The 26,910-nt window shown below is 37.0% G+C and overlaps 1 protein-coding gene across 11 annotated transcripts in view; it reads right to left on the reverse strand.

Moving 5' to 3' along the window:
* MYO3B (myosin IIIB) overlaps positions 1-26,910 on the reverse strand; it is a 207,619-nt gene that overhangs the window by 127,188 nt on the left and 53,521 nt on the right. For all 11 annotated transcript variants that reach the window (XR_003554319.2, XR_008748564.1, XR_008748563.1 and 8 more), the window contains one exon: positions 7,587-7,652. Coding sequence is in view for 7 of the 11 variants with exons in the window: in XM_027786370.2 (XP_027642171.2) it covers positions 7,587-7,652 (66 nt within the window). In the remaining 4 variants the exon portion in view is untranslated. The remainder of the gene's footprint in view (positions 1-7,586; positions 7,653-26,910) is intronic.

Below are 26,910 nucleotides of genomic sequence, written 5' to 3' on the forward strand. Positions count from 1 at the left end.
AGTGAGGACTTTACTAGTGGGATAGAAGAGCTTTTCAGGGTCTCAAATAGGACTTTAGGTCATTCTAAGGTTCTGAGAACCTCTCCTCCCAGTCCCAGAAAAAACAGTTACAGGTTGCCCCTGAAGGTAGAGATGGCTCAGCCGGGGATCTAGAATGGAGATTTCCCAGAGGGAGAGGAGAAAGAGTAAGGCCATACTCTCTTGATCCTCTTCCTAAGTAAGGAGAAGGAGGTCTCTAGGTTCTGAGTTCTTTATTTTGTGTTCCACATAGTTTCCCAGCTATACCACCAGAAGGTTGTTTCACAGTGGAAGATTAATGAAATCAAGAGCATGACCCCAACTGGGTTGACCCCCTTACTTAGAGAAATGGAAGAACAGCCACCTCCAAGCAAGACCATCTAGGCCAGGTACATTAGGTCAGAAACTTTCCAGTGAAGAAAGAAAAAATAACAATCTCTGAGATTGTTTTTAACTGGTTAAAATGCTTTGTTCCTATCCATCACTCTGACTGTTCCTCCCACCTCTGTACCACATGTAGCTGTGGCAGACACTGGTCAGTCACAAGCAGCAGAAAGGTGGAGAAGAAAAAGATGTTTCATGAATTATGTTTGTAATAATGATGCAGGGATATGCCTGCTTCCCTGAAGCTTCCCTGCTTCCCATTCCCAAGCTGGCTCATCTTCCACTGCCACAGGTCACTCGTTGGCAAAAATGAACTAAAAAACTGTGACAGCTTTGCCAACAGCATTTCTGTTTTCAAACCTAATTCAACAGGACATACAGGATACAAATAACCTTATCTTCAGAACTACATATAGTTGCCCCTTTGGAAAAAGCGAACGCTGAGCACTAGGGATATATATATGTAGGTTAAATAGGTCTCCTGTCTTCAGCCAGCATCCCATGATAAATAACAAGGATTTTACTGTTCCTTTTGCTATAATTACGTATCAGGATGAAAGACTGAATTTATGACAAAGTACTCAATCATCACATGCATAATATAAATTCTGATGGTGAGAATGCTTTTATATCTTTATTGATCTGCCTTTTGGTAGCAAATGCTGTAAATTACTAATATTCCCTGACAATGAGAGAAATACTCTTGACACTGAAATGTCACTAGCACCTGTTGTTTTTTTTAAATAAATCTTCTTTCAGTTTAATTTTTAACATCAAGTACCATATAGTGTAATTTAGAGCTCACATCTGAAACATAAAAGGTTCACTCACTGAAATTGTAAAATTAGGTGTTGTAAATAGCTTTATCTCTTCTAAAGCTTAAACATTACAAGAGGTTTCTCAAGCTCCTTTGGGCTGAGTAGACACAACAATTTATTCTGGCTCCTACACATGGTTTAGAGAACAAAAAATGGAAACTCTATGGAGTAGTACCCCTTACGGTTCTTAGAATGGGTCAAACTGCTCATGTTGAAGCCCTTAGAATTTTACCAGAAACAACAGAAATTCAGTCAGAACAATTCTAGGGAGCATCTCAAAACCTCAAATACATTTATTTATTGCATGATGAAACTGGAGGGCTTCTAGCTTTTTACCAGGAATGGGACTGCTATACTTCTTTGGCCTGTCCTTGAAGACCCAGATACACAAAAAGCCTTCAGAACTGTTCACAACTCAAGTTTTTTATTAGAAACCATATGTTTTGCATTGTACCAAACATTCTCCTTTAGGTATCTATCCCTTTGACACTGCAGCTTGCAGCTGATTTGAGGTGGTTGGAGCACAGAGAATGTAGATCAGGAAAGCACAGTGTGATGCTGACAGTTTATTTCTTATACACCTTAGGTAGCTGAAAAGACAGCTAAGGACAGAGATATTTTTCTCTCCTTTGGTGTTTAGTGCATTCTTTCCTATCTTCCAGTACATATGGACAGCCACTAAAAAGGCAACTGTAGATGCACTGTACCATAATCACAAAACAGCTGGGAAAAGTTTCCTGCTTATAGACTGTTAAGCTGACTGCCTGATGCCCTCTGCTGTGAAGCCCCAAATCCAGCCATGCTCTGATGTCTTCGTCTGAACTAATGCACAAACACCTGGGCAGATGAGATAAAGTTAGTTCATCTGGTTGGGAGTCCACAGGCTATAACATCATTCTTCCTATTACCGTGTGCCAGACCTGACCTGCGCCCCACAGCCCACAATAGGACAGCAGGCACATGGCTGCTTCCTGGGGCTTCCCTTAATCTAAAACTATGCTGGACTGCTTCATTACCAGCTCTGCTGTTGATTATTGGATGACTTTGAGCAAGGTGCCCTTCCATCTCACTTTCTTCAGTTTTAAAAGAACAAGTGGAACTCTTGTCTCTATTCGACAAGTACAGATGACTCAAAAATCTACTGGCAGGAATAAGGCATTACTATTCTACTGTTGCTTCATCAGTCCAATGGGAAGGTACTATTATCAGGCAGAAATGCTGGCTTATTAATTGGTTTATATTTTTTGCAACTCCAATTTTTACTGTTTTCCTATTTCTATACTTCTGCCTTTCATATCATCAAAAATGCATTCCAAACAAACCTGGATCATCTAGAACACATCCTTTCTCTGGAGAATGAGAATGATTTAACTGTAAGGAATAACTCCACTCCTAAAACCAGACTACTACAAGATCAGCACAGACATATTGCACTTCACTCCTGCCATCTTCCTTACTTCCTTCCCTCCTTCCCACCTAGCATCTTAGTGTTCATGTCTACCACTTCCATCTTACTGTCTCAGTCTTCTGCTACACTCTGTCTTTACTTTTACCAAATATTATGGAAGTGAAAACGGTGTAGTAACAGGTGGTAACATCCTGCCCTTACATTTCTTTTCAAGTAAAGCAGAGAAACGGCAAACATTAGCTATTACAAAAGGCTTTCTTTCCAATAAATGGTTCATAATGTTAGAGCTCCAGAAGCATCTAAACTTTGAAATAAGCTTATAAAGCATCCCTGTGAAAAAGCAATAGGCAGAGACTACTTGAGAAACTGAAATACTGGCACTTAATGACACCAGGAACTTGAAGAAGGGAGCAAGGAAACTTTGTCTCATCAGACATTTACTTCATATGCTCTGTCTGATACTTTAATCTTCTGTTGAGCACAGTATTCCTAGAACTACTAATGCTTCCCAAATAGACTTGTCACTCTACCATGGATCCATATCTTTCTCACTGCACTACACTTACTCATGTTTACAATTGAGAACAGAAGGCCAATAAACCCACAAACCAGGGGAACTGGGGGAAGAATGAGATCTTGATACTATGACATTTGTAAAATCTAGCACAATTGTTTACAGGGTCAGGACTTCAAACCTGCATGGGAGTTTCTCAAGTCTACCTAAAATTGCATTTTTTTTACTACCGCTGCTCATTAGAAAGCTGAAGATAATTGTATCCATTGCATAAGCCAACTCAACCGTATAAAAACATCTCATGCAATACTCAGAAGTGGTGGAGATCTTTTGTCAGGTACTACAATTTAGTATTTCAAGTTCATCTGTAGAGAGATTCTCAGAGTCTACATCAATGATTAAAATGTGAAAACTTACAGATTTGGTGGTAACCTTACACATCACAATCTGTATACCTTTCTGACATTTGCAAACCTCTTTTTCTTCTTAGATACTGTGAAATTAATGAGTTATGTCAAATGCATATCATGTTCTCAGTGAAAGAAACAGTAAAATGTTCTTTATGTAATATGAACAGAATGTCACTAAACAATTGCTTAGATTGTGAAAAAAAGCATTCAGAGAAAATAAATCGAAATGGACAACTTAAACCCCATATAAACTAGGTGATCTATTAATTGAATAACTCTGAATGTAGAATTATCAATATGAAATTCAAGCTTGTGAAGCTGTGCTTAAACTGAGTACAAAAAATGAGTTAACAAGACTAAAAGTTGTGTTCATATTGTGTTTGCAATGTCATTGCCAAAATAAAAGTTACATTCTGATGATAAATATGACCATACATCCTTTAACTTCACATTCTGACTTGAGTACTTCCTGAATTTCTTAATTCTTTAATTCCCTCCAGTTCAAGAATGACTATTTAATTCAAAGAACCATAATAGCTCATCATTGGTTAAATAAATTTAAAGGAGAAAGTCTGTCCCTGGAGATACCATTGCTCATTTTAATTAAAATTACATTTTGTGATGTAATGTAAATAAAGGTTATTGTATCCTTCTGCTTCAAGAACATATTAACTGTTCTATCTACCCCTAGAGACCAGTCAAGGTTTAAAGTGCCAAGAAAATTATTTGCAGCATGTGAGATAATTTTAGTGAATAGGGTTTTTTTATTCCTTTTAACATATAGCCTGTATTATAACAAATTCTGAACCACTGTATGTCTAAAATGGTGGTGGACACAAATTGTTATCTTAAGAGAGTGGAGAGAAAAAGAAAAGCTTCATAAACATTAATGGGCAATATATAGAGTGAAATCTTCAAAACTGGTAGTTTATTTCAACATAGAAATAAACGTAGGTAACGTGTATTATTTTTAGGAGCCAATCCTCCAACAACTGAGGTAGTTGTTTACATGGCCCTATAGGAATGGTAAACTCTATTAATATGTATATAAACAAAACATAATTAATTCTTTCTTACATTATGAACAGAGTGGCATAGTTCTTCATGGACAATTACAGTAGTACAGATAAACAGGCATACACTGAATTTTACTGACTTTCAAAAGTATGTATGTGCTGTATCTCATTAGATACCAAATACAAAATTAGGCTGCTGCCAGAGAAGACTTGGCAGAAATCGTGTCTTGTCTGTATTTTTTTAAAACAAAATATCTAACTCAGATTAGCTATCTCACTAAAAAATCCTCATGAGGACAACACATTGCAGCCTTCATTTCAAGTCAAGGTCAACAATGCTGGGAATAGAAACATAAATTCACCAAGCTAAGAATTATCTTGACCCTCTCTCCATTCAGATTTTGTAAATAATGCATCTGACTTTAAAATATGCTACAAAATCATACCTCTTGGGGCAGCAGAATCATAGTTAACAACACAGACCTAATTTCTGAAAAATGTATGTTTACTACTTTAACATTTTAAAGAGTTACCTACAAAAGTACATTAAAACTTCCAGCTCAGGCACATTGTAAATCACTATAATATGTGAGAGAACACTTATAAAAAAATGCCTCTTGAGACAGTGGCATTTCAAGGGATGAGAATGTGGGGTGAAAAAAACTACAATGGCCAGATCTGGCGATCTTTACACAATAATTTTATTTATGCCAACAGAACTGAAGTCAAAAGTACGCTTAGTCAAAGCTGCATGCTCGGCTTTTGTCAGTACACAGGTCTGGCCACAACTTGAACCAGATAAGCTTGTCATGCAAATGATGTTAGCCATCAGGAAGGAGACAGATAATGAAATTATTCGAAAGCTAACCACTCATCACAAGGGTGACAGAAACATCAGGCAAGGTCCTAACATATGGATAAAAGGCAGTATGGAATTTATACAATCACTGCTTTTAATTTATCATAACTAAGCTGTCACAAGGTAGGCATCAACAAATGCATAACTAATGCATATAAATGAGCCAATTATCAGTAATGGCTAAAAGGTTTGCAGTTGTATGAGCCAATGTTTCATTATTTATTTTTTTCTAGAAAATCCACTAATGTAAGTCCAAGCCTCCATAAAAACTATTGTAACCTTTGCATCATAAAAACTCTACTAACACATGCCCAAGAATGAAGCAATGTCAGAGAATTCCATTTCAGTGTTCTCTTAAAGGTAGATATAAAACCAGCATATTTATTATAATTATTGCATTTCTCCATGTTAAGAGATGGCATATGAGGATACTTTCTTACTTCATTGTGCGTATTACTGCAAAAATGAAAAGTAAGGCTTGAGAACCTGCAGATATTGCTGGTGAGAGGAATTAATTAAGCAAAAGTAATTAAAAATCAATGTGATTAAAAAGATGCAATTTGAAAATATCAAAAAGCCAAAGGACACGATTAAAAACAAGTATAGCCATAAAGTACTAACATCTGACTTTTTATGAACAGTGCATGCTGAACTAAAGGACTGAACAAGTGTTAAGAAATGTTAAACTTAAGTTTTTGTATTGTTCTAAAGCTCAGCTCAGGAGGGACTTCTAAAAAGGAAGATACCAAGAAAGAAAAACCTGTATAACAATGCTGAAGGTCAATGCACAATGTTTTGAGAAAAGAATGTAAACTTATTTACCAGGTGCACTGATTGTCTAAAGCACAAGTGGAATATAACCTACCAGTGCTTGAGTCCCCCAGAATACAGGCTACAGTCCATAAATACTGTAAAAAACCAAGTTTTCCTGTAACAGAATGGAATTCATCCACCACCCAGTGACTTCTGTAATCAAACACTGATTCTGCCATAGATCACAATGCACACTTCTGTGTAAACAAGGATATCTATTACGGAGAAACACAACTTGGGTCTATCTGCACTAGAGGAATGTACTTCTACTTTCACTGGAAGGGATTCGGAGTCATGTTGCAGTAATGACAGTAATGGCCTTCCTCTATAGACCAACCATTACGGTGTACCTCACCTCCCTGCCTGATGAAAGAAGAGCATAGTAAATAAGAATATTTTTCATGGATTATTAATAAAATTTGCATCAGCCTTTCTATTTTTAACTTCTCCTAAAACGGGAAGACATTACCACACAACTGACTGAAAAAGGTTTCACATATAGACGTTGTACGCCTCCACAAGGAACTAGATACATTAAGGAACAGAACAGATGCAAAATGCAGGCGTGCGTATTTTCAAACCTATCTTGAGAAGTCAGTACTGAGGAGTGGTGTTCAAAGTATTTGGTTATTTGATGGATATAAACTTCTCAAGGGTTTGATAATATTGTTCCCCATGTTACACAGTTTAGGCTGTGATAGGTCACAATGAAATACCTGAAGAATCCTAAAAATCACTCATAGAAGTTGCTGTTAAGACTTTTTAACATAATGCTAGCAACTACTAAATCATGATTTCTTAGTTTCACCATAAAAAGAAAAAAGTAAAGCAAAAGCATATTTTAGTTCAGTGACAGCTGCATCCAGAAAGTTGCCACCATCTAGGTAACATACTCTTGGTACAACTGGTGCTCAACTACATATATTGGGTATCCAACCTACTAAATATTAGTGAAGTAAAAAAAGGCAATTATTTTCTCTCTTGTCTTTCAAATTCTTATTTTAAGTTGACCAGCACATTTTCACTAGCCCTTTTTTCTCCTTGACACAAGATTTCACTGCAAAACCATCAAGGAAATCAGGTATATTTATAAATCTGTCCCAGGTCCATCAAAGCCAAGAAGCAAATCAACTAAGGAGTTCAGAGAAGCTGTGAAGCAAATTACATTAAAAAAATCAAACTGTATTATATAGCTTTCAAAAAGCGAAGCATGGTCTAGAGTCTATGAAAAGAAAACTGAAGTTAAAAACCTGCAAAAGTAACGACTCCATGAACAAATTCTGTTCTCAGATTGACACACGTAGGCCTTGCTGGACAAGCTGTTTTTAAAAGAAAATAAAACTCACTGTGAAATGAAATGGTTGAATCCTCTGCACCACTCCTCAGGATGCAGCAAAGTAGGAGGAGGATTCCTGAAAAAATACAAAGTTTTGGGGGTTAAAATGTTAATGTTTCTGGGAATTATCTCACAGATAGTCAACAAAGATGATACTGGTTCCACTAGGGAGAAAATGATCATCAAGACAGTAATGCTCAAACTGTCTGTGTGTCCGCTCCAGATGCCTGTTGGGTTTTTCTGTCTGCTGCTTATTCACTGACAATTCTCTTTTCATGTCTTTCTCCTTTTATGTCAATACCTTTGAAGTTGGTAGACAGTATAGCTCACAGTGTGCTTCACATTTCCTTTTCAATTCAGCCTGACTCAGGAAGGATCAGCTGAAACTGGAATATTAACCTAGCCTTCACACCACTTTAGCCCTTTACCCCAGATCACTGATTCTGACCAAAACTTCTGAAAGTATAGATATCTTCATCATAAGAACTATCAAGATGTTGACAATCTGCAGATTTTCCAGTCCAAATTTCAATCTGTATTCAGTTTGGATGACACTGTAAACTCTAAAACTGTAAAAAACAGATGTTATTTTAAAAGTGACAATTAGTGGACAATATTTTTACATTACATAGTAAGAAGACCTTCCATAAGATTAATCTTTTAAACTCTTACGGGTTCCATGTTAGTTGGCATATAGTAAGTTTCCTCTCTATTTGTTCCTGTTGCAGTTAAATTATACAAGCATACAGAGCAAGGCCCATAGGTCATATTAAGTGGACCAGATTTTAAGTGGACCAACCTATAGCAGGAAGTGTTCACGAATCACACACTATATTATACTGTTGTCTCCCAGAGGTTTCTTCTGCAACTTAATACAGGTATTGAAGTCTATTTAACTTTTTAAGATTAAACCTGTGCTTTATGAAACCTTGATGGCTTGTCTTTTGCTGAATTTGAGGGCTCAGTGCAAAGGGTCAAATATTACTGAACTGGCAGGAAAAAAACCCAAACAGTAAGACTCACTCTACAACAGAAACACTAATATTCTGGATTGTAACATGAATCATCTTGTTTGTATTGGAGCCACATTTCACAGCATGACAAGGCTTGGAAACGTCTCACAAAACAAAAAGGTAAACAGCATAAACAACATAAATTAGTGCTGATCTGTTTAGTACTCTTGAATTTTTCATCCATGTTCATTCAAAGAGTAGTTCCATTTAACAATTACCTAATAAGAAAAACCAAACAAAATGGTTTAAAAAACCCCAATTTACAATGTGGCTTTGTAATAGATGGACCATTTTTGTTCATCTGTATTTACTGAAAGCAAATGCAGTCATCTAATTTCACTGCAGGCTGACATGTTTTCTAGGATGATTACGTTATTAGTTTTTTATTATAGAAGACTCAGGGAACAAAATTTTCTTCATGAAGTGAAGAAATCCAGAATGTTTGAGATGTGCATTACTTATCAAATTTATCATTAGAAAAAAATATGAACAGTTATAAATGAAAATAATGTTTCAGGGTTGTCTTTCATTTACCAGGCTTGTATGTTCATGTACATCATAGAATCTGATTTTTTACAAGCATAAAAAACCACAGAGAAGTATTTTTAGAGATACTCCCACAAAAAATCCCAGCATCAAAGAAAGGTAAATCTAAAAAACCTCTTTCTCTATAATGAAAATAGTTATCAGTCCACACATCCCACATGCATGAACTCTGCAAACTTTATGGGATAGCCAGCTGGGGTTAGTATAGGTTTTTAGTCTTTATTTTGCAGGAATGGCACTCTATCTGACAATTTGGATTCTGATAAAACCAACTTACTGTACTGCGAAGTAAAATATTTCTTTTTAAAATTACACCAGCACTGTCTACTGAATATTTGCTGTGAAATTTTGAATTCCACTGCAAAGTAATTTGCTTTTTCAAAAGCACAGTTACTATTAATGAAATATGTAGTTTCATCTTTTCTGTTCACAGTTTTTAAAGTCTTTCTATGGTGGCAACAATGGAGCTTACAAAACGCATATGGTTTGGAGGCTCTATTTAATACTCTCACAAGGATCTTTTTTTCAAAAAGACACAGACACTTAAATTAGTTGCAGATGTTATGATAGAAACAGGTGGAATTTCATCACAGAAGAACAGACCAGCAGAGCAGATGTCATTCAGGAAATACACTTAGTTATTTGTGGGTTAGTGATTGGTGGATACAGTCATGTTTTTAACCACACAGAAAATGTTTTGTCCAACAAATTACTAAGCTACCAAGACCTCACCAACAGCTACTCTCTTAAGAGGTGGCTGAGCATGCCATGTACCAAATCAACACAACCATGGAATCTGTAACTCCATAGATGTTTTCTTGAGCTTGATACTTTCATATTTGTTGACAGAAGATACTGTTATTCTTAGTGCCTTTGTAGTAAAAACATAGAATTAGTGGTCCTCTGTACTTATGTCACTAAATCAATGCTTCAGGTACCCCATCTACAAAACTGAGCTGATAAACATGACCACAACCTTAATTCATTAACACCTGTAAAGTGCTTGAAGAAATATGTTACATAACTACAAAGTACGAAATCGGCTCACTACTTTCTGGCATCATGTCCATAAACAATTTCCAGAAAGGGGCATAAGAGGGTCAGCTTCCTACCTTTGCTTTGGCTAAAACATCACAAACTCTTTCATGGTGACAGCAGAAAACACTTTTCCATGGCACCTCCAGAGGTAGCTTTCTGCAGTAAGGACTCAACCTCAAGTTCTAGGGTAACACAAAAAGCCAGATGTGCAAGGGTAGCTCACTTTAAGCTTTTTTGTCAGCACACTAAATGCAACACATGGAGTTCTATGGCTTTTGTGGACTTGCATCTGCCAACATCACTGGATTTCATCAACACTGGGCTGTTTCTGCTGTACTCTGAACACATTCACAGAAAAACTAAAAAGCTACCTCTTGTTAACTTGCTGACAGAACTTATTCTACCCTTTTCATATAAAACTGGAATGCTCTGCATGCAACCTTTCAATCATCCCTGCCGCATATGTAAGAAGCTGAAGGACAATATAGTCTTATTTTCTACTGTAAGTGATGGAAATTTTGAGTAGATATGAATATTATTGCAAAAAGTGGGTATAATTGGGCTTGCCTTTTGAAAATGTCCTCTTTTGATGCAAGATGAGTAATCAACCATTTATTTCCCAACTTGTGTCTTTCCTCCTTTAGTTCTTTCTATAATTCATAATTAGTCACAGAACTACACGCTCTATTTCCTTAGGCAGATGCATTGCTCTTGCAAGGAGTTTTTCTACCCTTGTATTCAGTGCTTTGTGTGGTCATACTGATGCTGGTTTTTACTGGGAGTTTTACTTCAGTGAGGACTGCAGGATTGAGCCTGTACAAGACACCAACATACAGGAACACAATGTTCCTCAGAACATGAAGACATTAGCAAGCTTATCAAGCAAGAACTGCTGCTGAATTCTGAATGATACACACACAGTTATGTGCTGGAAATATTTTAATCTGTCCAGCCTTATGTGTTCCCTGTCATTCAGACTGCCTCCAAAGTCACAGCTGGCAAAACAAAATCGGTCATTTTACCACAATAAGGCCAATGATGCAGCTCAGCGAGCACCATTCATCCTTTATGTTAAGCTGTGAGCCTAATTACAGATCACAGATAATAGATATTTTCTGGCAACAAGAAAACAAATATTTTCATCTTAAAATACTGCTATGATTATTTTTTTTTAAATGGCAAATGCATCTACTATTTTTTAAACTACTTCAGTAAACATAGCCATGCATTCTATAAACAGATATCAAGACAGGGCCTCCAATGACCAAATTGCATCATCAGCCTACCACATTGTTTCTAGTGAGAAATTAACAGATGAACATCCAACACCTGTCACCATGAACAGGCTCTGGCAATCACAGCCCCATACACACATGCTGTGAATTAATTTTCCAGCATAGTGCAGAAACAATAGTTCTGCTGACAGTTGTCTAGGTTTATACATAGAAAGGTCATACACAAAATTTAACCATTCACACATATTTCAAAAAATAAAGTGTAACTGCCACAGAAAAAGCACAAAGTCAATGCATAATAATGAGATTTCCCTTAAAAAGGTTACATAAACCAAATGGTTTATATTAAAATACATGAAAAATTGACATTAATTAATACCTGATAAATTCTCATACAAGTTTAAAGGCCTGCCACTCCAGAGCATCCCCACCTTGGGTAATCCTCAAAAAATAACCAGGCAATTCTTGACAGGGCTCTGACACTCAGTTTGTGGCCCATTCAAATCAGTTAAGAGGTTTCCACTGATCTGAATGAAAAATTCCAATCCTAAACACTAACCCATTCATCTGTCTCCTACTAAAGGCTACTCAACTCTGACTGACTTCAGTAACATATTTCACCAAAGTCAACTCAGCAGGAAGCAGGGTACTGTACTCAGCTCTGTAAAATTTTAAGATAGAAACTGAAGAGTTTAGGTGCCTGCAGGAGTGGAGAATCAGCACAAAATCCTCAAGGTATATGGAGGCAGGCTTCTGAAGTTGCTTTTTAGGTCAGTGGAAAGCTGTCATCAATCTGAATGCTGCTGCATGAAGCCTCCATGGTTGAGAACCACAGCAGCACATTGCCTCAAAAGACCAGAAGATCAGAAAGAATACAGGATCTACAACAAAACTGGAAACAATATCAGAAACACAGCATCTAAGCAAAACAACTCCAGGTCTAACGGAACGGGCTGCCCAATGAGTTGATCTAGGGGACTCCAAAGGCAATTGAACATCCTTCCCTCAAAACACCTGGAATTGTGCAAGTCTTGACCATACTGGGCACCAATGTCCCTTAGGTCTTCTTAACCAGATATATAAGCAAGGCATACCTGTGCCCATCCCGCCTACAAGGCATGAACCATATATTGAGACTGTATGTACCAAATCACAGCATATGAGACTGCTGGAAAAGGCAGTAGCTCCTCACATTATCTTCAGCTTCTTAGGGCTCAGTAACTAGAAAATAAACCTTTCTCAGGCAAGGGAACAGACTAATGCCAGATCATAGTATTCTACCTATACAAGTAGGGGGCATCAGCAAAATTACCCTTATTTGGTGAGAATGAAGGGTATAATACACCCTAGGAAAAGATTCGAGGGGAAGGGGGGAGAGGGAGCATGGGAGAGGGAGCGTGCTCCTCCCAAATTCACTCTCCAGGCACCTTCTCACCAGCAACTGATTCACTTCTAAACAGTTTCTCCTTTTTCACTCCCCCTGCTTTTTCTCTGAAAGGACTGTTTTCCTTGTGAAAATGTCTAGTTCAAAACTGTTAACATACAACTTCAATTTCTTATCTTCTGGAATATCAAGGGCATGTATCTATTCAAGTAACATGTAAGTGAGTGAATTCTAACAAGGATATGCTGCTTTAAACAACCAAGATCAAAACCTACCAAGGGAAAAGAATCGGTTAAGACGAAGCAGAACACAAGACATTACTGCCTCACTGCTGAAACAAAAATATTCTTCTTGTTTATGTATTTTACTATCTTTTAATTACACAGTTATCTGACATTTCCCTCTTTATTGGAATGGATGCTCTTTATTTTCCATAGGTTGTACACAGCTACTGAATCCAACAGCATATGCTAAATTTATATTGAGTTGAAATTTAAACAGACAATTATAAGTAAAAGACTGTAGGATCCTAATTACTTGAAAGGGTCAAGGATACCAATCCACTTTTTAAGCTTTTTTTTTTTAAAACAGGGTCTGATCTAGTAAAACACAAATTGGATATCTGTTTTCACTCTTTCTCAGAAAAGAACTATGGCTATATATCTTGTAACACATAAATACACATTTTCCCTGTTTTGCTCGTGAATTTAAGTGACTACTTATTTATTTTGCTGCCATAAGTAGGTGACTTAGCAGATTAACAATGAGATATGGGCTCAGCAGCAAAAAAAATACAAATTCACAAATAAACAAAGTGTCAACTACCTCTTTAAAACACACTTAAATCAAGATTTATTCACAAGTCTCCAAGCTTAGAATATTTCATCAGCCAGCATAATAATGAATAAAAAATAAATGGTAAAAGGTAGTCAGTTCCAGAATTACGCACAGATCTCCTTTTGATTTTCAAGATTCACTTTATGCATTGCCAAAAGAAACGAGCTTCAGGAAGAATATAAAGAGGTTGTCAAAAGAAACCTCCTAAGAAACCTCCTTCACATGAACAATCCTGTGTTTCAAAATGGTATATATCTGATAAATTAAAAGTCACCTTTAAAGTAATGAGTACAGACAGAAATAACGTGCTAAGCACATTAAATTGTTTTGAAGGTCAAATAATAACCTTCAGAAAAAGTATTAAAACAAATCTGTTATGTAATTTTTTTACTTCATACAGACAGAAAAAAAATGGATGAAGAAGTATTGCAAAGTGTTCTGCTTGGGAACATCTGGATTATCTTTGACTTTTTCCCTTGAACATTGCAATTCACAGGCCACTGGTTTCAGTCAGATTTGGCAGCTGTAAGGTTTCATTAGCCCTTTTCAGGACTCGACAAGGCATCATTTATTTCTGTCATTTACTCTTCGGTTTCCAGTTTCACTTTCTGGCTTCACTGAGACAGAAACAAGTATTTTATTTCAGAAATATTTTTGGATGGAGGTGAAAACAGGACAGCTTTGGATTCCAGTGGTCAAGCCTCAAAACAAATATTTATCATAATTGAATTATAATTATGCTTTGTCATCTCATTTATTCACAAATGTTTCAGAGATCTATAGAGGCACTAGCAAATTAACAGCAATTGAAACAGAGGAAGTAATAGTAGAGATTTTTATTTATAACCAGTTCACATCTTTACTGCAATATAGTATTTTGCTTTTCTATTAAAACCATTGCTCTGTGAATTTGCAAGGCAGGAGAATATCAGTTGCTAAAGAAATAAAAATGGGACAGTAATATTTCTGTGCCTGAGTGAAATACATAAGGTGTTGTCTAGACACTGCACTTCTGTAGCTGGAATATTAAATACTCAACACCATGTATTTGTAGAACGGTATTGGAAAGTAAAAAAATCTGTTAAAATCTAAAAGTGAAAATCCCATAGATAAAATTCTAAGGGCAAGCCCTGAATTGTGTTTCAAACTCCCACTGTACATCAGCCAGTTTAAGAGACCTGAGTAGTCCACCTGTCTGAAGGCACTGCCCAGTGGAGCAGATCCACTCTGGGAAAGCTAGAAGTTGTCATACCATGGTCAGTCTGCCAACAGGCTTCATATTGTCCTGGACACACAAGGGTACCTGTATTTTCCAGTTGGCTGAGACATACTTTTTGGGGCCCTTATTTCCATGAATAATAAGACATTGTCACTATATTACTCCCATGAAAAAGGCGGACTTGCTTCACAGAACTACAGAAGTGGTTTTGCCACTTGTGCTTCTTTACCTTCATTTCTTTGTCTGATCAATTTAGCTCTTACTTTCGAAGAGGAAGACACCTTCTTATCCTTCTATTTCACACAGGGAGCCTATTCTTAGTTGAGGCTCTACAGAAATACAAATAAACCTAACAGTAACCCTGTAAAAGAAGTTTATTACCATATGCTTGATATGGCTGGTACTGAACATGGAATTCAATCATTACGCTTGATAAAAACAAGCACTTAAACTCTGCATTTTCAACAGGAAACAAGGATTACTCCTTATTTGTACTTTATGACTCAAACCCTGCTTACTGTTTTCAGTTTAGTCTGGTTCATAGCATTGTAAAAACTGATATTCTGCTAGCCTTACCAGTCTGGTTCAGAAATGAATACTTACAGAGGGAATACATTAGTTAATGGTGGCATATTTCCAATGGACCATTAGGAGGATCATTATAAAAATTCTGAAGTAATAGACTGCATAATGCTGAAGCATAAAGAAATGTACAAGAGGTGTAAGAGGACCATTTTTTAAAAAAGGAATTATCATTTAAGGTAATATGCCTTCTGAGCATGAAGACTACATGTGGAATGGAATTTATTTGTTCCCTATCCTATTCCATCCAATAAGCTTTATTCTAACACACTTGAATTTTTGTCTGCTTTAAAAAAAAATTGTATGACTTAGGAATCCCTGTAGATTGTAACTGGAGTGAAGACTAATAAACACAGTATTAAACACAAAGAATTTATTCATTATTAAAAATGTCCTGTGGCAGCAATTCAAATAAAACCTTTCTAATGCAGAACTAAATGACAATGATATCAAGACCATATCCCAACAAGCCTGTAAGATGCTAACTTAAAACTCATGCATCTCTTGAAACAATTGGGCAAGCTGTGGAAAATACCCTTGGAAAATATTGACTCACATAAGCTAGGGTATCTAGGAAAGGATGAAGGTAGTCAAAATAAATTTAAGGCAAGAAATGCTAACAGTGCAAGTAATGTGTAACAATGCAATTAGTGATGCATTGAGAGACAAAAAGACCCTACAAAGCTGAAATATTAAAGCATCATAGAACACGTGAAAATCAAGAGGGATAAATTTTTTGAATGGAAGATTCAACAAGTAGGCATCAATCAGAACCATAGCATAAACAATGTATAAAATGCAGTGTTAGTAAGTGTTGAGGATACACAAATGACTTTTAGTTGTCTTTTTCTATAATAAATATTTAAACACTGAATGAGAATCTGAATCATAGCCCTGTTTTACCTTCAAAACATTAGCTATTTATGTTCCAAATAAAGTCAGGTGGTATCAACAAGCAAGCACCTATTTCCTCAACAAATCTGGGGAAAAAATGCATTTGTGACTTTTTGGAAAGACTGAAATTTTCTGGCATCTAATGACAATAAGACTATACAGTCATGTCTTTCCTGCTTTTTTCTGCAGTGCAGAGTTCTCACACAGCTCTACTCAGAACCTCCCAGCTGAACAGACCAAGAAGTTAAAAGTTTCCTCAAAAGGAGCTCCCACAAAGAGCATTTACTGTATGTTTGAGTTGGGTGGACACTATGTGCATCTGTAGAATCTTTAAAAAGTTGTAATAGGTTCTGTAAGATTTGAATATCAATACAAGAAACAAGGAAATAAAATAAAATAAAAAAACCACCACCAAACCAAAATTTTAAAATAAACCAGCCAAGAAGTAAAATATATTTACAGCAATAAAAATACAGGGTGCAATATGGAACACAATTCTTCCTTCCTTCCTGAATTGCCTCTCAGTAGTTAATTATGAGGTGATTATATACATGTTGACATGACATGAGCACTCTATTTTAAATAACACATAGAATGGGTAAACAGAAAAGAAAATTACACTTTCAACAAGTCAGATCTCTGTTTTTGTTCCAATGTAAGACGCTTTTTGTTCTTTTTGTTTCCCCAGACAGTTCAAGCAGATGCTGCCTGTAAAAGTCTGACGTGTTTGCATGCTGGCAACAGATCATGGATCATCAACTTGCCCAATAAACCTATCTTATTGTAATTCAGAACATCTTTACCCAGCACTTGTTCTAATATGTGAACAGTCTGATAAGAGGGAATCTGATATAATCTATACTGTGAAAGAAGAAACCTAGAAGTTACATTTTGGCTAATTTAACCAAAATAAACTGCATAAAGCCAAATCACTTTAGTCAGCCAGGTAGGAAGATGAAAGCTGTTACTACTACTTTTTTCCTAATGTTTTCAAAGGCTGTGGTACTGGATGCCAAAGCACAGACATAAACTCTCTCAAGAGGAGAAACGTTCTTTTCCCTTGTTGCCCCAAGCTACTGAAGCAAGGTTTGTACAGAACACATAAGTGCTCCCCTTCCAAAAGCACGAGCTGCTTCCCCTGTTCCCATAGATATATCTTTTATTTTTTTACAAATACAACTTTCAGTCATTGGATCGCATTCATTTGCCATGTTGATTAAAATGCCAGTCTCAAATAGCTTATACCCATAAAGATAAGCTGGGCTATGCTCAAGTTGCCCCTAACTTTCTTTTGGGTATACTATAAAAATATTGACACTATTTCAATAACCCAAACGTAGTTCTCTTTAAAAATAGTTACACCTCTCCTGGAAAATTCACTTGGTTTTGAACAGTTCTACTAGCTTCTTTTTCAGTCTTTTAACCTAGTTTTATACTGCTTGTACGCTTTCAATGCTATGTTTGAAGGGTTACTTATAACACTGGACACATTAGTCCAGCAATGGTCTTGGTCAGACTGGGTAAGTGAATTATCCTGTTCACTGTGTGAATTTGCCCTTATACACTTGCATGGATGAAGTGAACCTTTTACCACAGCACAGGCTAATGCAGGCTAGAAAGGACCTCAGGAGGTCCCTACTCCAACCTCCTGCTCAAAGCAGGGTCAGCTATGAGTTCAGGTCAGATTTCTCAGGGCTTTATCCACTCAGGTCTTCACACAGCAAGTTCATTTTCAGTCAATTTTCAACAAGGATTCTTAAGTTATCATCAAAGTCAGCACCTTGAAAACCACCCCTTGAACATGGCCTTTGCTTTGTATCCCTACGTGCCTACGATCACATTTAGCTTCATATAAATACTGACACTATTACAGAACAGACTTACAGACCAATTCACCAGGCATTCATCATTATTTACCACTTTCTTCCTCCTCTTTTTCCCTTCTTCTCCATTTCCTGCCTGTTATTTCTTCAAAGAACATTACTGTAACTTTTGTGACCCTAGTATCACACAGTCATTTAACCTGACTATGTTTCAGTTTGTTCATATGTAAAATGAGGTGTCTCTGCACAGAATGCAGTATTTGATGTCTTGCCTGGGACTTTTTCTTGGCCAACAGTGGCAAAAACTTGCACCTCCTGAAGGAACTCTTGAGAGAAGATGCAATACAACTGCAATCTAAATGGCCTTTCATTATCATAAAAATAAACCCACTGAAATCATTATTAACTCCCTGAATACTGTAGTTATAAAGATTTATAACCAGTGTCTACTCCAATAAATATTTCTTTAAAATTTTTATGAGTTTTAACTTATGATTATACCTGTAATAGAAAAGAAATATGATACTAATTGTTAATAGTAAATGTGTAGATATGTGTAGTGCATTATTACTGCACTAATCATGAGTAATGATTAAATACACTGCATAGAATTTTAACATTAATCAAACTGATAACAGTAACAAGGAAATCAATACCTTTCAAAGCACAGCTCCTTTTCACCAAATATGTTTGCAAATAGTGTGATTATTTGTTATTGCATATTTCTGGAAATTACTTTAGAGGGCAAAGCACACGTGCATTTGGTGACTTATTACAAAAATAAAATAACAGATGCACATTCATTATGATTCTGAGGATAATTACAGTCTTGCTAGAATGTGGCTAGTGTCTAAAAAGTTCGTCTTTCTTTTTCCTCTGCTTCTATCAGTCAGTGAATTAATTCCTTTACAAACATGAACATCAATATCCTATTTCTGAGAAAGGCATCTGTTTTTCAATTACATCCCATGAAAGTCTCTGGTACTATGAAATGTATGAGGTGCCTTATTCTCTCTGCAATACCAAATTATGTGAAGAGATTTTTTTTTTTTCATGCAAAAATCTAATTTAATTTACTTGGCTTAATTCATTATAAGTGATGTGGGCTACTAAACTCCAACATTAACCACAGGCTATAAAGTATGTTTTGGAAACCTAGGGCTAATGGCTTGAAAGGCAGTTTCACTTCTTCAGGATTACACTCCAAACAAAACCAGAATTTTATTATTTTCCTTCAAACATCAAGTTCTGACTTGTATCTATAAGGTACAAGTATGGCAAGTTGCCTCCACACTAACTGCCCTGCAAAATCATAAGCTGAATGTGCAATAACTCAACAGAACACAAATATATATTTTGCATGTGCAGGAACCTATGAGTAAAGATGGGGGGGAGGGGAAGGAAGTGTTTGACAAAGTAAACATCACAGGTAAAATATGCAAGTTTTAGGAATGCAAATTTACACATGCATTTCTAAGTAGTCAGCTGATGAGGCTTTAACCTGAGATAGTGTTCCAGACTTAAAAAAAAAAAAAAGCGCAACAACTTTTGTGCAGCCTCACACACACACCCCCCTTTTAATCTCCATTAATGATGAACAAGCATTATCACTATTTCATAGGAAAATACCTCTCTCTAAAACTGAGTCACACATAGGTGAGAGGCCATGTGGTCTGAACATCCTCCCTGTCAGCATTATGGCTCCAACCAACCTCACACAACTTTCCCATCACAGAGCAATTATGAAGGGGACTATGGGTTTTTCCACTATGCAACAAGGCTTTAATTCAAATGTTACCTTCCCCAAGACCCACTGCAGAAAAAAAACCTCTCTGGATTAAGCATGAAGATGAATATCATGCTACTGGCACAACCTGAAGGTGAGTTAGGCTGCCTAAGGATGTTTCACAGCCAGGTAGTCAAAGGGAAGCATTCATCCGCTGTCCTCCTCAAGCAGCACTGACTGCAAGTCTTTTGTGAACCTAGGCTACAGTGCAAAGTTTCCCTCAAGGCAGTTAGATGCAGGTACATCGTGTGTCCTCAGCTGTGGGTGAGTCCTATCCCCCAAAGTAACGAAGTGCAGTTTCCAGCCTCTATGTGCAGTCGCCCTTTGCCAGCAAAAGAAACTCACTGAGGAATTAAATTTTCCTTTTTTTCCAGTATTCAGAGAATTTAACACAGTAACTAAGGCTTCATTTGCCTGCAGCTGTTTCAGAGAAAGGAAAAAGGGGGGAAAAAAACCCCACCCACAAACCCCCATGAATTTACACAATTTAAATCCTGAAGGACCATTTTGAAACGGAAGCAGAATGCAATTTTAACAGACCCTAAATAGTCTGCTTCACGCATGCTCACTTAATACTGAACCAAGACATTCTTAAAATTTCAGGCAGAGAAACCTGCTCTGGTTACCTTGGTGATAAACTGAAGACAAAAATTGCACATAATTGTTGCTGATGTCACTGCTCCCATTTGTTGCCAAGGTTACAGAGTACCTCAAATAATTGTGATGTTTCATTTCTAGACAGTATTGGAAGCCCATTTTCTGTTCTCGGTAAATTGTTTAGTGCTGCAGGTAATCTATCTAAACCTTATCTAATAAGGCATCAGCAGCCTTTCAGCAATGTCTGGTAATGATGTAGATTTATATGTTGCAAATGAAGCTACCTAGGTTTTTACTGAGTATTTTGACTCCCAGATTATCTCAATTATTTTTATCCTAAGAAACTATTTCCATAACAAAGTATATTAATCAATCATATAAGAATATCTGAACACTAAATGTCTTACTGCAAAGCAATATTGCATGTGAATTATCTACCTGGAAGGAAGCTGTTCTCTTGGCTGAATGGTGGAAAATTGGCTGTTAACTATTTATAACTGACTGATTTTCCCACCATCTTCAAACTCATTTTAAATGCAGAGCACAAGTGTTTTGCTGCACTAAAAAAATTCAGCCATGCTACATCATCTCCATTGCAACTTCCAGTTTACCACGCACTGTACCATGAACCTCCTTAAAACAGTAACTACTATATGTAAGGATTAAGGATTACTCTGCTACCCTCACAGTATTATGCCTCAGGACAGCTACAGACAATACTGTTAGCCACTGTAGTTCTGTCAAGAAATGGGGAGCAGTTTTGAAAACACACTAAAACCAATGTATTTTTAGTCTACAATAATAAAAGCATGACTTTGTAGCTCAGCTCTATCCCCTAAATCTAACTAAGCCACATTTCAAATCCTCACTTCTGAAGAAGACAACAGTCAGTAGATGCCCATCCACCATCTCTCCTCCTGGATGTGCCTTTCATCACTTGACTGCTCTCAGACTGCAGGGCTTGACCTTGTCAGCATGAAATTTTCCACTGGAGCAAAACAAAATACCACTTACTGTATCTTAGCAGTCTGTTATTACTTATGCAGTGGATTTTGAAAAGTAATAATTTACTTTAGAAATTGGTTGACTAAAACAGCTTATGTGCATTTAATGCATGAAATGAACTGCATATGGAGTCACTAAAAACATCTGTCAGGCATCTCAGCTTCTACCTGGAGTTCAGAGAGGGCTAGAGTGCAACACAGAGAATAAAACAGAATATCAGAGGTGATTCTTTTTTGTTTGTTCAGAAAATGGCTGAGATCTGAGCATGTTTATTTTCATGATTATTCATTTGAGTTTCTCAATGAATTAATTTCAGCTGCATACATTTTAGCTCTTCTGTGTTTAATTCACATGAATGTTCTAGCAAAAAATACTGGCAGTAATGTTTGCTGAAACAGTCTGTTTTTAACAAGCACCAACGAATATACATATAAAACAATAACCTTCTATTTGTAATCGCATGTATTCATGAGAAAGCCAGTTGGAGGAGAGACTTAACGAATCAAAACCCAGCAACATACTCTGCAGACAAAGTCTGCCCTCACAGCTGAAATAGTAAATGCTTACTACAGACTATTCAACAACAAGCCAGAGCGTGAATTACTTGCTGAAATTAGGCTATGAATATATCTGAACAAAGAAGGCATCTGCAAAATACAATTCTATCTGTACACAATTTACAAAAGGGAATAAAAAGACAAAATCAGTGAGAAACAGTTGCATATAAGTTCTGCAATAACTGAATAGCTAACGAAAAAAAGGAGGGAAATTGCACCAAGATGATTTAATTTTAAGACTGATTCTCTACTGTCTTACGTAGTGTACAAAAATATTTATACTATTTTACCACTTTCTCAAATATATTAAAACGTCATAAGGCAATGGAGAACAGACCCCATTTTACTATGGCATGGCTGCTAATTGCATACACTTCAACTTTTAGATCTGCTGCCAGACTTAAAAGACTAGTTATACATAAGTATTTGGTATGGGTTTAGACACAAACTGCTCTCTGATTTTTAGACACAGGTGACGTAATGCAGGTAATACTACTACCAGCACTCATTACGCAGTTCAACTCTGGCACAAATCTATTTGAATCTGATATTCAAACCCTATGATACATTTGACTTTTACCAGTTTGTATACCTGTTAGAAATGAATTAGGAATGAATAACTCCTATACATTTTTGTAAAGGCAGAGGCCCTGCCCTGGCGCATTTTAGCACTGTTGCAAACTGTGAGACTATGTGATAGTAACATTAACGTATCTTCATAGCACAAAACTGTTTCCCCACGGAATTAATACATACTTTGCCAAACAAAAGGCTGGGACATTCATCCATCATTAGTGATGTACCCCAGGGGTCACTGCAGAGTCCAGTCCCATTCAATATCTTCATTAATGATCTGGATGATGCAGCAGAGTGCACCCTCAGCAAGCTTGCTCATGTTTCAACCTGTGAGGAGCAGCTGTTGAGGGTTCTGCTGCCATCCAGAAGGAAGGAATCTCAACAGGACGGAGAAATGGGCCCACAGAAACTTCATGAAATTCAGCAAAGGGAAATTCAAAGTCCTGCACCAGGATATGCTGGGGGCTGACCAGCTGGAAAGTAGATTTGCACAAAAGGACCTGAGGGTCTTGGTGGACACCAAGTTGAAACATGAGCCAGCAATGCATCCTTGCAGTAAGGGCAGCTAATGGTATCCTGGGCTGCATTAGGAGTGCTGCTGCCAGCAGCTTGAAGAAGGTGATCCTTCCCCTCTACTCAGCAATGGCGAGGCCACACCTGGAGTACCATGTCCAGTTCGGGGCAGGAGAGATATCAGAAAGATACAAAGGTACTAGAGACAGTCCAGCAAAGGATCACCAACACTGATTAAGGGAATGGAGCACCTCTCACATGAGCAAAGGCTGAGACAGGTGGGACTGTTGAGCATAAAGAACAGAAAGCTCACAATGAGTAGTATCAATATATATAAATATATAAAGGGAGAGTGTAAGGAAGACTGAGCCAGGCTCTTTTCAGTGGTGCCTAGTACACAGGGCAAGAGGTGATGGGCATACACTGAAATACAGGAGATTCTGCCTGAGTATCAGGAAACACTTTTTCACTGTGAGTGTAATTAAGCACTGGCACAGGTTGCCCAGAGAGGTTGAGTCTCCCTCCCTGGAGATACTCAAAAGCTGTATGGCCTTGGTCCTGGGCAGCCTGCTACAGGTGACCCAGGCTGAGCAGGAGGGTTGGACAAGATGACCTCTACAGGTCCCTTCCAACCTCAGCCATTCTGTGATTCTGTGGAAGAAGATATAGCCAAGGACACACTCTTACTGACATTTTCAAAAAACACATCAATGGTTCACTTTCTGTGAAACCAGTGATCCCAAACTCTGGAAAAATCAAACTCAGAATGGAGACTAAAAGAATTTTAACAGAAACAAAACACAGAAGTGCTTCTCAGAAATCCCACTAGCTACCTAACATCATACTTAGGGACCCAAGTCATTTTGAAAATCTAGTCATGTTTGACTTGTTCAAGATTCTATGATAGGTCTGTAACCTGCTGAAGAACTCGTAGTGGTCTTTCCAATCTTCAGTCACAGATCTGTATTCTTTTCCACCTACAGATCAGACTCTATCCCTGAATTGCTTTGCTATTCATATAGAAACCAAGGAGGATCCTTAGGACCTTGTTTTCTGCTCATCAGACTCTTCCACAATATTCTCAGAGGTAACATGTCACCTTATAATTTTAGTATTTGGAATTTTCTATAAAAATACAATCACGAAGTAATGAAAGACCAATGTATCACACAATAATGTAACATATAAATGTCAAATTATTCCTCAGACAAGTATAGCTTTTATGGATATCACGATGCCCTACCTATAAGCATAGGCAGAATCTGGTCTTTTGAAGTAGTTTGGTCACATTGCTGTAACTGCATTTCACACTCCTATTAAGAAATAAACAATATTGTGCTCTGAAATTTGTGTACCTGCTGTCAAATTATTCATCATTAAGACTGTATTAAGCATGTTCCTTTAATTACTTCAAGCACTTCATTTTAAATAACTACAATTCTTTTAATTCCTTTGGCTTTTGTTTCACAAACACAATCAACTCTGAGCTTTACTGTCCTATCACACATACTTGTATTTCTTTACTGTTCCAAAAACCAGCATAGGCTACTTGATATATCAGTATCATGTCAGTACCAATGCAGATGGCAAAATCACAAGAGTTGGTAAAGCCAGCTGCAATACAAAAGGCTATGTTAGTATCTGAATGTTATCTCCAAAATATAATGACCCCTCAACAGTTCTTACCTGTTCAGATTGATGAAAACTACCTGTAGTACAGCAAGTGCTCCACAGTGTATACAATAAAGTGAAGGTACAAATATTTTGGCTCCTCTACCTCATATGACTGGTCCACAGTCACACTATCTATTGAAGTGAAACATTTTCTCTTGACATGACCATTAAATGAGTACTCAAGCTCAACTCCATTCCACTCCTGGCTATTTAAAATTAATTAATAAGCATAAAAAAATTTCATGAAATTTCATTTAATTCTCCATTTTCATGGGTTAGAAAATAAAATAACCATTTCTTATCACCAACTGCTTTTAAAACAGGTGCCTTCTACTGCTTTCAGGAGAGCAACATTTGACTGATACAGACATGAGAGGTGAACATGGTTCAGTTTCTGTTAGGATCATCTGTCAGTGTAACTTAGAAAATTGCTTTTTATTTATCACCTCTCTGTAATAACTGGATTGTAAAGAGAAAGAACCTGAAACACAAGGTCTTTGCAACATGATCTGAAATCCTTGCTTTACACTGCTATATGCACCCACCTTTTCCAGACTACAATGTACAGTCTTCATCTTCTTTTTACCACACGACTTTTCATAGCCATTACTTTTCTTTTCAAAATTTCAAATCACTGCTACCTTAAGAGATAGTAATGAGGTGATGTAACGTTTCTCACAAGGTAACATCATCTGACGAATTTATGGACCTACTTTACTTTAAAAACCTTAGGTGTAATGGTATTTGAGAATCTTTTACTTTGTAATATTTTGCCAAAACAGACACCCCTAAGTAGCAGCAGCAGATGGAAGAGGTTAAAATATCAACTCCCAGATTACCAGCTTTGCTAGGCCACCTTCCCTTCATAATTTAGACCCTTCTGTTGGAGATTTGAAAATATATTCTAGACAGATGACATGTTAACAGAATCATTTCATGGTTCAGTGTCTTCGCAGTATGATTTATCTCTGTCTCAAGGCACTGGAGGTCCCTTTTCAGGAGATTTATGAGTTAGATCCAAGAATTGATTTTGATGAGGGAGAATGTCTGCATCATTGCAAAACAGAACATTAACATTTGCTCTAAGATAATGCCTCCTTCTCATTAGCAGTTTTAAGAATGTCTCATGCATGCGGTATTACAGCTGTTTCCAAGACACTGCACATTCATGCAATAAAATGTTCATGAATGAAAGAGATTTTTTAAATAGCATTAGTCCATGAACTCGTATACCCTCCTCTTCCAAATGCACATAATACTTACAGAAATAAAGTCCAGAAGGCTAGTGTATAATGAAACATCTGACTTAAAATTTAACTGGTATTTTCTTTTTCACTCCACTTTTGCTGTCAGATATTTGCTGCAGACACTACATTTTCTGTAGGACAAAAATGATAAACCACTGGAAGATGCTTAAGCATCTGACCCACAGCTCAGACCATATTATCAAAAGTATGAAGTTAATACTTGTACACCCTAAAACCCAGTGTTTTCAAAAGTGCTCTGCATCCAGCATCTCCTGTTGTAAAGCACTGGTCAGATTTCCAGGGGAGTGCAGCACAGTGAGATCACCCATTTCTCACATCTGACTTGAGACATTTGGTGAATTCTGAGAGTTCACCTGCCCTCTGGAAATCAGCTATTTTGTTGAGATAAATTCAATCTCTAATCACATTTTATGTTGCTTGACTAATGAAAGGAAACTTTCTACAGTTCTGTTCAAACAGAGACTTCTGGTAGCTGCAAGACAGAATTCTAGATGTGACAAACAGTGTCAATGCGTCTGATTCAGGGCAAGGATCAACAGTGTTGGATCACCAGTGCACACATGGCACCCACTCCACACTGCAGGCAGTTTGTAGTTACAGTTTAAAACACGCAAAAAACAGAGGACAAGAAGCAACACATCCATTTGCAGTCTTTCAGCTAACACTATTCATCTAACAGAAGCACTTATGGACCTTTCACTAGAATCTTCATAATAAAATTCTTACCCTGGACAAAATAGGGGGAGAAAACTGCAAATAAGAAAGGATAAATCATGTTCTTTATTCC

The sequence above is a fragment of the Falco peregrinus genome, chromosome 8 (assembly GCF_023634155.1).
Source record: "Falco peregrinus isolate bFalPer1 chromosome 8, bFalPer1.pri, whole genome shotgun sequence".
Lineage (NCBI taxonomy): Eukaryota > Metazoa > Chordata > Aves > Falconiformes > Falconidae > Falco > Falco peregrinus.